Below are 11,572 nucleotides of genomic sequence, written 5' to 3'. Positions count from 1 at the left end.
CAATTTGGCCACCCACGCTTTGCCAGTCTGTCAGCTGTCCAAATCCTATCTTGGATAGCCAACCATGCAAAGAACTTCACTTTAGGCGGCGCCCAGGCTTTCCACACCGCATGTGGCATCGGAGAGTGTGTGGAGACCATGAATTGTGCCAAGTAAGCGCTTTCCGACGAGTATTGTCCATTCTCAGTGTGCTTCCAGATGATTTCATCCTCGACGTGCTCCACAAGATGAAAGCCATTGATGAGAGTCCAAAGGTTTATGAATTGCCTAATGTGCTCGGCGGTGAAGCTTATCGTGATCTTAATCTTGGAGGTCCATGCATCATTGAGGAGCGCATCCTTGACTTTCCAATTTTTCCTCGAGGATGCCTCGAAGATAAGAGGCGTGATTTCCTTAGGCTTCCGGTCTTAAACCCATGGAGCTTCCCAAAAGGGGGTCCTCGCCCCATTACCAACCGTGATTGTTGTGCATGCGTAGAAGAGGTTGAGGTCAATCTCATCGCAAGGATTTCCCATGCCGACCCACATTCTCGTTGGTTCCTTCCACTCGAACCAAGGCCATCTCAGTCTTAGGGCTCTTGCAAATTTAGTTGTGTTCAGTACTCCGAGACCTCCCCTCTCAAAAGGTCGACAGACCATGTCCCAGTTGACCTTGCACTTGACACCAGTCGTCCTGTCCGCGCCGGACCAAAGGAATGCCCTCGCAATCTTGTTTGTGCTGTGTAGGATGCTCGGGGGGACAATCAACGGTCTGATGTAGTAGACCACTTGCGAGGCGAGTGAATATTTGACAAGTGTGGTGCGCCCGATGGTGGTAATGTTGTTACCCTCCCATGGGATGAGCTTGGCCGCCGCCTTGTCCTCTAGGAATTGAAAGTCCACTTTCTTGAGTTGCCACACTGAGAGTGGAAGCCCCAAGTATCTCATCGGAAAAGAAGCCCTCACCGCCGGCAAGCTTTGGGTGATATGCTCGAGGTTTAGGTGTGCACATTTGATTGGGACGAACGAGCTCTTGTTGAAGTTGGTTTGGAGGCCTGAGACCTCACCAAAGCCTTTGAGGATGGCGGCGAGGTTGTCAATGTCTCTCTTAATGGGCGCCATGAATATCGCTGCATCATCCGCATACAGGGAGGTTCGCGTGATAGTGCCTCTGCCCCAGATCTTGTGGAGTAGCCCCTTTCTTGCATCCAATTCGAGAAGTTGTTGAAGGGGGTCGATAGAGATGACAAATAGGAGAGGTGACAAGGGGTCCCCTTGCCTGAACCCGCAGCGGTGGAAGATTGCGGGGCCGGGCACCCCATTGAGGAGAATCCTGGATGATGATGAGTTTAGGAGAGCAGTCGCCCAATTGCGGAACTTGCATGGGAAACCCCTCCTACACAGGAGATCGAGGATATACTCCCAACGCACCGAATCAAAAGCCTTGCGGATGTCAAGTTTGAAGAGGAGTGATGCAGTCTTGCTTTTGTGTAGTCGGCATGCGAGATTCCGCACATACATGAAGTTGTCGTGGATGCTCCTTCGCTTGATGAAGGCACTCTGGGCATTGGAAACTAAAACATCCATGTGAGGTCGTAGTCGGATCTCTAGGATCTTTGCAATAATTTTTGCAATCCCGTGTATGAGGCTAATCGGTCTATAGTCGGCAATGCCCTCCTCCCCATCCTTCTTGGGGAGCAAAACCACATTCGCCGAGTTGAGCCAGTGAAGGTTGGTTCCATGGATGTCCTGGAAGAGGTGCACCACCCGCATCACATCCCCTTTGATAGTGCCCCAACATTTACTGAAAAAATGCCGGTGAACCCGTCCTGCCCGGCGCTTTATCCTTTGGCATCTCGTTTATGGCCTCCTTCACCTCTTCCTCGGTGATGCAGTCGTCCAAGGTGGACAAGTCAATTTCCTCTAAATTTAGATCCCCCCAGTTGAGGTCTAGCGCACTGGTGGTCCCTTGCCCCATGACGCTAGATAAGTGGCCATGAATAATCTCCTCTTTCATCTCATGCTCAGTGACCCACCCTTGATTGTGCTTTAGCCTATGTATGTGATTTTTCCGTCTCCGATCATTGACCCGTCGATGGAAAAATTTAGTGTTTGCGTCACCCTCCTTGAGGTTGGCCATTTTTGCGCATTGTTTCTTGCGGGCCCTCTCAATTACCGCAAGGCTAACCACCCTCCTCTTGAGATTTGTCCGTAGGTCGCTCTCCTCGTCGGAAAGGGTCCGCACCTCTTGGGCTTGGTCAAGCCGGAGGATCACCGGCAGGGCGGCATGCGGGTGGATCTTTGCCTTAGAGAATAGGCCTCTACTCCATTCCGACAGGCGAATGGCAGTTTTCTTGAGCTTGTGGTGGAGCACATGATATGGCTCGGTGTGGTTTGATGGCTCATTCCAGGCCTTCTCCACCACCTCAAAGAAGCCTGGCATAGAGGTCCAGAAATTTTCAAATTTGAAAGCCCGAGGCCGCCGAGGCCCCCTATCGTCTGCGAGTAATAGGGGGCAGTGGTGCGACAGAGAAGAACACAGAGCATGAAGAACATGGGTGCTGAATTGGACATCCCAATCAGCATTGCAGAAGAAGGTGTCCAACTTGCACAAAGTCGGGTTTTCTCGTTCATTACTCCATGTGAAATGCCTATTTTGAAGATGAATCTCTTGCAATTCACAAGTGTTAAGGGCGGCCCGGAAGCGGTTTATGCGGCTCCTATTAACATTTCTTTTATTCTTGTCGCTAGCACGAATGATTTGGTTGAAGTCCCCATTGGCTAGCCACATCACCCCATTTGGTGGCTTTTGGCTGACGAGTTCGTTGAAGAATGCATCCTTGCATGCAGGATCGGTCGGGCCATAGACTGTTGTTAGTTTGAAATGCACCTCGGTGCCCTTGACATGTATCATGGCTGAAAGGCAGTACGTCGTGAGGGTGATGTTGCTCACATCCACGACAAGCTCATCCCAAAGGAGCAGGATCCCTCCTCTAGTTCCAGAGGCAGGTCTTTGGGCAAACCTTTTTAGCCTTTGCCCTCCCAGTAAGGCCGCTGTGTAGCAATCGATATTTTCAAGCTTAGACTCTTGCAAGCAAATGATTTGGCACGATGATGCGGAAATAGTTTAATTGACCGTAGCACGATGATCTGGATCATTTAATCCCCTGACATTCCAGCTTAGGATGTTCACATGTTGCTCTAACATATTGGTACCATGGAGACACATAGGCAAGAGCTAAGGCAGGAATAACTAGCAGTCAGCACTGCAACCACGAACAGAGTAGCAACCCTCGATGGACATGCCCATCCGAGGTAACAAACACAGGGGAGCACACAAGCTAACCAAAGATGAACTAACATTTGAGACTTAAGTTGCACAGGCGTAGAGCTGGAGCATCAATTATTCTTCTGGTGTCTGCCTCGCCGCATCGCCAGAGACCACCTCATGGTCCAGGCCATCCGCGCCGCCGTGGTTGATGAGCGCGTCCTCCGCCGCTGTTGCCTGCACATCACTGACCTTGAAAAGGGCCCTCAAGGCCGCCAGCACGTCCAAAGGCAGCTACTCCTTGAACATGGTCGAGAGCTGTAGTAGGGCCCGTTCAGTGACATCCTCGCCATCCTGGACAATGCCCAGGTTATGGCAAACCAGCAGTTCTGCCGCCTTGGCAGCCGGAATGGCCTTGCGACTTCCTACTTTGCGTAGCCAAGCACTGAAGCGACGAAGAGATAGACCACCGGTGCCATCACGAGCAATGTCCATCCCCGCCATCGTCTTGCGCCGCCCCGCAGCCATCAGCGGTAGGGAAGCCCTTGGGGGCTCCGCGATGATAGGCTCAGGGCACGGCAGAAACAGAGGAGTGGTGTCTTCCGGCACCAGCACCGTGGCCACAGGGGCGGCAGGGGTGTGGGATGACACCAGCGGTAGTGGCGGCGTCGTCGTCGAGGTTGGGGATGCCTCGAAGCCAGGGGCGAGCCGGGGAAAGCAATGGCAGCGGGGATACGAGGTGAGCCAGAGCGCAGATCACGACGGCGCCCCGCGCCGTCGCGGACATCGAGGACGCAGCCGAGCCACCATGCTTAGAACCAGGCGTTGATGGCAGCACCGACGTCGGGGAGTTGGGCGCCGTGAGGTTGTCGCGGGAGAGACGGCGGCCAGATCGTGGAGACGCCTGACGCACCGGGCTGCGTCCCGTGACCTCGTCCCTGGTGGTGATTGCCGCAAGCAGACCCGTGGGCGCGACATCGTGATGGCGGCCACCACCAGAGCGATCACGAGAGCGGTCCTAGTCCGCCCCGCGCTGGCGCTCCCGCGCGTTGCGGGAGAGAGACCGACGGATGCAGTCGCCCCACCCTGTCTGACCTCTTGAGCCATCTCTACTACGGCCGCCATCGCAGTCGTCAGCGTCGTCGCGCCGCGTGTTGCGGCGGTCGTCGCGAGCAGCCGGAGCCATGCGCCGGCGGCCAGGAGGCGGAGCACCATTGACGATGTCTGGGTACCAGGTGAACTCGTTCACGTCTGGGGTGGGAGGATTGTCGTCATCTTCGCGTGCGTTGGAGTGGTCCTCGTGCAGGTCCAGATGAATGAGCACGCGGTGCCGCAGGCCACGCCGCCCACGCCGCCGCTGGCCGCGTGCCGGCAAAGTGAGCCACTTGACCTTCAGGATCGCGTCGGGGTTGGCGGTCCACGCCCACAGCGCGAGGTACCTCGTGTCCTCCCTTCGTAGCGACCTGTTCTCGATGTAGTCCAGAGAGCAGCCGTGCCCAATGACGAACGTGGCGACGTAGTTGTTCCAGCCATGGACAGGAATTGCTTCGATGCAGAGGCGCACGTGATGCAGCTGGTCTTCATTCTCAGCATGGGCTTCCAGGCGCCAGGCGCGCACGAAGATGTGGAGGCCGTCATGGTGGAAGTCGCCGCGGTCCGTTGCATTGGCGCAGTGGTGCTGGTACATGAACCGGACAAAGAACTGCTCGGGGTAGTGGCGCACGACGGTGACGTCCGCCTGCCTGATGCCGAACTTGGCAGCGAAAGCTGCCGCAACAGTTGCAGCGGGCACGTCGTCGCAAGCCCCCTCGAGCCAGGCGACAGCTGCGTTGCTGGAGAGGAGCCGACTCCTCCTGCATCTCCGAGGTGGTCGGGATGACCACGTAGTCCACCTCTGGCCTTGATGCAGCGTCTCCAAGCCTGCGGGCCATTGGAGCAGCGGCGGCGAGGTTGGGGAACACGGCGGCCGCTGCAGGCTGCTGGGGAGGAAGCGCCCAGCCCTGGCCCGCTCCAAAGCGTGGGGCAGTGCCCTCCTGAGGCGCGACAACAGGACGGGGCAGGGGCGGTGGAGCGATGAGGTGGGCGAGGTAGCTCAGCGGGCGCCACTTGTTCCGGCAGTCGCGGGCGCGGCGGTGGTTCTCCAGGCAGCGAGTGCAGCGGATGGGTTCTCGGCAGTCTGCAGCTCGGTGTCCGGGGGCGATGCAGCGGCAACACCTCCCTTTAAGCCAGCTTGGGATGGGATGCGCCTTGAATGCCGACGAGGCAAAAGCCGGGCGGCGCGGGGCGTTGCGTGCCCGGACGAGCTGCCAGCCGCCGGTCACATCGGCCTCCTCCTCGCGCCCCGCACCCGGGCTTGAATGCCCCGCAGCAGCAGGCTGCACACCGTGGTTAAAGCCTGCCTCGCCTTGAATGCCCTGGGCAAGCAGAGATCGCGAGGATTCACACGCCACGGACTGAGCCAGCAGCCCATGCTGCGCGACCAGCGGAGAAGCAGCCACCTCCTCAACGCCCGAGCCTGACACGGGGGCTGGGGCAGGCTGGCGGGACGGCGGATCCAGACCTGAGCCAAGGGACGGCGCCACGTCAGGCAGCCGATGCAGAATGGCCACAGGAGGTGGAGCAGCTGGCCACTTAACCAGCGTCGGTGGCGGGGGCAGCGGCATGGACCAGCAGGCGAGGAAGGAGCCATGCGCGGCCGGCGAGGTCGCCACCGATGCGGTCGCCAGAGCAGGGGGAGCTGAGCGGGAGGCATACGGCGTAGGGCCGATATACGGCCCTTTCTTTAACTCCTAAAAAAAATCATCTTTATTATTACCACAGTCACGGAGTGACCCCGACGCAGACTAGTTAAGATCCTGAGTACATGTCACGTTCTCGATTTTTAGGAGGTATGCATACATAAATACATCTGAGATGTACTGTTGACATGAAGAGACGTTGCTCTTGCTGTACCTATCCAACGCTAGTTCAGTTAATTAACGAACATCCATAGTACCAGGAAACACGGTCATCAATGAAAACATATGTAGTTTATGTTTGTGTCAGGTGTATACATTTTCCGAACAGGGATTTATTTAAAATAATATACATGAATACGCGTGAGTTGAATTTCACTAGCAAATCACGTATTCATTCATCAATCTTACAAGGCACAGTTCTAACAGCGGTTCCGCGAACCCAGGTATGGCGCTGCATTTGGGGTTCATATATATACCAGGGACCGTGTTAATGCCCAGCACCAGATCAATCATATACCGTATAGCCAATTAGTCATCGATACCCTTAATTGGCAATTAGAAGATAAAATGTATTTTTATCCACCATTCTTGCTCGTAGGATCATCTCTTAGATATCTACATTCGGAGGTTGGGTAATCATAGAGAGCATCGATCCGATACCTCGAATGCAGAATGACGCGTATGCATGTAACGTCCTAAGATATATAAGACTTAATCATCTAAGACGTTGAAGCAACCATGAATATTCCACGGCTGCTAATGGTGCGCTGTACTACTCCCATCAAAATCATTCTGCAATGTGCAGCTGCTGATTAATTTGACTATGCATGATACAACAGTGCACGATGCACTTTTTTTTTGAAACTAGTGCACGATGCACTTGACCTACGCGAAATACAGCATGATGACACCGAGAAAAAGGAAAGAAAAAAGATGCAGAGCAGCAACGATCATCTAACAGCCAGCTAGCAGATGGATTGCACTTGGCCATGTGCGCAGAGGAAGCATATTTCTTTTGTTTGAAAATACTTATTGGAAGTAAGAGTTCATGCACAGCTTTTGAGCATTCGAAAGGAAAAGAGTACTATGTCGTTTTAGAATTTCGTTGACTTCCATGCACTCTATGGAATATGGATGATACATCCTTGAATGACTTTGCAAAACATGGCTACTTGCTAATGTCCAATCCAAGTCAACTCCCCGCAAGTGCTGGTTCATTTGACTCTATGCATGACACATGCGCGCACAATGCACTCCGCAATGCACTCGGCGAGTTGCACCAATACGACAACCCTGAAAAAGGCTGGAATGATCTAGTAACCGCTAGCACATGAAACGCCAGGTTGGCCACCACATTATTCGCCTGCCAAAACCGGGAAGGACCGAGCTTGCGAGCGGCTATTCATATATATCTGCATGGAATATGCAGGGAATGACATCCGCATCCACCGCAAAACTTCATCTCCTGCAGCGAGTTATCGACAGGTACTCCTGTGTCATGGCATCTTCATCTCTATCAGTCGTGTTGCTCCTGTGCCTGGCCACAGTGGCGTCGGCGCAGCTGTCGACGACATTCTACGACAAGTCGTGCCCTTTGGCTCTTGAAAAAATCAAGACCGGCGTGGAGACGGCCATCAACAGCGACCGCCGCATGGCCGCGTCGCTGCTCCGGCTGCACTTTCATGACTGCTTTGTCCAGGCAAGTTTTTCACATACTTAAGATGTAGCCGGGCTGGACTTGGGCGAAAGCCTGTTTCGAGACTTGTTCTGTTTCGGTTTTGTTCATTTGCTGAACACCTACCTAGTGACTAACGAGCGTGCATATGTTGCCTGGCTACGTACGCACATGCAGGGCTGTGACGCGTCCGTTCTGCTGAATGAGACTAGCGTGGGTGGCAACGAGCGGGGCGCGTTTGGGAACGTGGGATCGCTGCGTGGCTTCGAGGTCATCGAACAAATCAAGAAGGATGTGGAAGCCGTGTGCAAAAAGCCCTACAGCAACAACCCCGTCGTCTCCTGCGCCGACATCCTCGCCGTCGCCGCTCGCGATTCCGTCGTCGCGGTAAGAAAATGATCCATCACCTCCCAATCCCAGTTCGCTCGACTCGATCGCGTGGCGAAGCGCCAAGTTTACCGGTTGTTTACTTTGTGCGCACCGACGGCAAAATAATAACTCGATTTTGTCTTCCTGATGCATACATACATAGTTGGGAGGGCCGACGTGGGAGGTTCAACTGGGGAGGAAGGACTCCGCCAACGCTACCGTGGCTCTGGCCAACGCGAACCTGCCTGGGCCGTTCTTGGACGTCGCCGGCCTCAAGGCCAGCTTCGCCGGCAAGGGGCTCAACTTGACCGACATGGTCGCCCTCTCTGGCGGCCACACCATCGGGATGGCGCAGTGCAAGAACTTCAGGAGCAGGCTCTACACCGAGCCCAACATCGACTCCACCTTCCAGGACAAGCTCAACGACACCTGCACCCCGTCTGGCAACGACAACAGCCTGGCCCCGCTGGACGACACGGCGACCCCCCCGACCCAGGACATGTTCGACAACGCCTACTTCCTCAACCTCCAGTCCAACAAGGGGCTCCTGCACTCCGACCAGGTGTTGTACAACGCCACCGCAACCAGCGGTGACACCGAAGTCATCGTTAACAGCTTCGCTTCTGCCCAGGCCGTGTTCTTTAAGGCCTTCGCCTCGGCCATGGTGAAGATGTCCAACCTCGGCCCGTCGCCTGGCTCTCCTCAGGGCCAGATCAGGAAAGAGTGCTCCATCCCCAACTAAGATCACCATTTGCACCGAAATGACAGCGTGGACCAACAACCTGCTGCTGTGAGAGTCCACCCGTATTTTGCCGTACAATGAACCATGCGTGTCCTTTCAGCACCTTGCATTGTAGTACCACGTATTCCATTATTTCTATCCTTTTCTATGTACACTTTTTTTTATCCCAACATTCTTCTATATGTTACTCTTCTTTCCTGCAAATTTCGTAGTAACATACTTGCAAATGATAGTATTTTCTGTATGAAGCATACGGTTGATAATTTTCGAGAGACAAATCATGTCAGGTTTCACAAATTCTTAGAGATTGTTCACAAAAATGCCAAAGAAATATCACTTGGGATTCACATTTTTCACACGTTTCATGTCGGTTTCAGCAAAGTTTTTTTAAGCCCAAACCGTAGAACAATTGGGTCTACGGATTTTTCATTGATATAAATAATAATATAAGACAAAAAGAAAAGAAAAAAACACTATCCAACTCCTGTTTTAGGTAGCATTGGTATAGAATAATACTACACCCGTCTCCAAATATAAGACATTGGGTCTACGGAGGCAGTAGCTATTTGAAACCATCATCCTAGATGTGATTATATCCATGCTTCGAATCACTACTGCAACTTGCTTATACGCCAGGTGCATGGCTGTTCGCCTAGCGCCAAATCATGGGCACCCAGCAAACGCATATACGCCAAGGAGCAGCATTCGGCAACCACGGGCTCACGGCAACGAGGTATTGTTGCCGACTGTGCATCACCGCTAACAAAGCACAGTCAGCAAATGCAACAGACGCCGTGAGCCCCACACGCCAAAGACTAGCCAAATGGCATCTTCGTTTGCAACTGACGGCTTCGTGACTTGCTGTTATCTCCAAGAGCCACGAGCAACCGCTCGGCAAACCACCTGTCACCGAAATAGTCTGACCTGACAGGTGGACCCGTTAGACCCACTTGTCAATGAAACATTCTAATTATTTGTTAAATTTTTAAAAAGAATAATATGACGTGTTTTAGTTACCGAGAGTAATCTGGTACTGCACAGCATCCCATAATTGATTAAAACATTTGAACCTGACCTGTGGGCCCACGCGTCCCACATGGCAGTGGTACTTTTACCGAGACTCGAGAGCGCAATGTCATTCCTTTCCGAGAGGCGCCCTCGGAAAAGAATGGCACTTCAGTAGTTAAAGTGCTCAGGCGACCCCTTTTCCGAGAGTAACTCTCGTTAAGGTGCCTGTTTCCGAGTTTTACTCTCAGAAATGTGTCACATTGCTGTTGTTATCAAGCTGGTCCTTATGTAATCCCTGCAACCGAAAACAAATATGTACATTTTCTGTCTATATCTTCAGTGTAGAAAATGACATCGTATCAAATGAATGTGGGAGCTCCTAGAGGGTTAGAAATTCCTCGAGCACATCACACACATATTCACATAGGCATAATTCAAACTAGTTCACATAGGCATAACTCAAACTAGATCACATAGGCATAACTCAAACTAGTTCAAATAGGGTAATGATTCATACAAGTTCATAGAGAAAAAAAAACATTGCTCGAGCACATGACACACAAGTTCACGTATTCATACATAGTGTTATTTCATGCAAGTTCACATATTGCAAAACACATGCAAATTCTAAGTTTGTAGCGGCGTTGCACACAACATGGACACATTCTCTACCTTGAGATTGCATAAGGGCCTATAAGAGGAGAGTGATGTGAGCACTGTTCATTGCTATAAAATGAATGAGGCTAAATTAAGAGAATGTTCTACCTCAAGTTTTAGCTCGAGCATTTTGGAACTTTCATGCGTTTCTGCTCGTTCCTTCTCTCTTTGCTCCTTCTCAACCCCCCGTCGTTGCCCTCTTCAGCATCCTGCTTTTTGCTATAAAGCATGTAATATGGCATTACATATAGGTTGCAACGGTTCTATTTTGAGGCATCGACATATATGAATGGTTATGGTGCTAACCTTGAGACACGTGAGCTCACGCGGCGCGGCGGTCTGGCGATTTGGCATTGTGAATGCTGATACATTTTTCTATAAGTTTGGTTAAAGTAGGGATACTTTGACTTCGGACGAAACTTATATGCAGACTAAAAAGGACCGGAGGTAGTATGTTTGTTAGTACTTCCCATGTCAGACAAGGGTGGATCCCACGTGCATTGCCATTAGTCAACCATGGCTAGGTGTTTTCATGATGGATATATACGAGTACTACAAATACATGCATGCAATTCCAAATAAACAAAAAAGAAAGCAAATGCAAAACTAATCCTTCCAGAAGAAAGAAAATAAAAATAAACTAAAACAAATAAATGGAAAAAATTGCACACTATTACACAGAAATTGAGATTATTTATAACATGCAAGAATGAAAATATAACATTGCAACTTTCATAAAAAGGGGAAGAAGGAATGAATTAATGGCATTGGTATTACAATTAAAGAAGAAAGAAAATAAAAAAAACTATAAAAACAAAATAATGAAGTTTTCTAAGACAGAATGAATTAGTGGCTTTGGTATTACCCTTTAATAAGAAAGACATCCTTTAAGAATGAAATAAAAATCTTTTCCAATAAAGTATAAATAAGTGGCATTGGTATTACTCTTTAACAAGAAAGAAAGTGAAAATCAAAATTTAAAGCAAACAATGAAAAAAATGCAGACAATGTACACAAAATTGTGTTTTTTAAAAATATGCAATAATAAACATATAATGGTGGAATCTTCGTAAAAAACAATATTTCCTAATAATGAAATGAATTAGTACCATTGGTGTTACCATTAAAGTAGAAATA

General features: G+C 51.0%; 2 protein-coding genes across 2 annotated transcripts; one reads left to right on the top strand and one right to left on the bottom strand.

The window, feature by feature from the left end:
* Positions 1-4,264: 4,264 nt before the first annotated feature.
* LOC119357612 lies at positions 4,265-5,058 on the bottom strand. Its single transcript, XM_037624500.1, has one exon. The coding sequence runs from the start codon at positions 4,931-4,933 to the stop codon at positions 4,265-4,267; it is 669 nt and encodes a 222-aa protein (XP_037480397.1). The 5' UTR covers positions 4,934-5,058.
* A 2,383-nt stretch (positions 5,059-7,441) lies between these two features.
* Positions 7,442-8,826, top strand: LOC119358965 (peroxidase 2-like). Its single transcript, XM_037625332.1, has 3 exons — positions 7,442-7,683; positions 7,837-8,046; positions 8,192-8,826. Exons 1-3 carry the CDS (start codon positions 7,483-7,485, stop codon positions 8,768-8,770), a joined length of 990 nt encoding a protein of 329 aa, XP_037481229.1. The 5' UTR covers positions 7,442-7,482; the 3' UTR covers positions 8,771-8,826.
* Positions 8,827-11,572: the final 2,746 nt, after the last annotated feature.

Source organism: Triticum dicoccoides, chromosome 2A (assembly GCF_002162155.2).
Source record: "Triticum dicoccoides isolate Atlit2015 ecotype Zavitan chromosome 2A, WEW_v2.0, whole genome shotgun sequence".
Taxonomy (NCBI): domain Eukaryota; kingdom Viridiplantae; phylum Streptophyta; class Magnoliopsida; order Poales; family Poaceae; genus Triticum; species Triticum dicoccoides.
The sequence above is the reverse complement of the archived record's forward strand: the minus strand, read 5'-3'. Positions and strand labels throughout refer to the sequence as shown.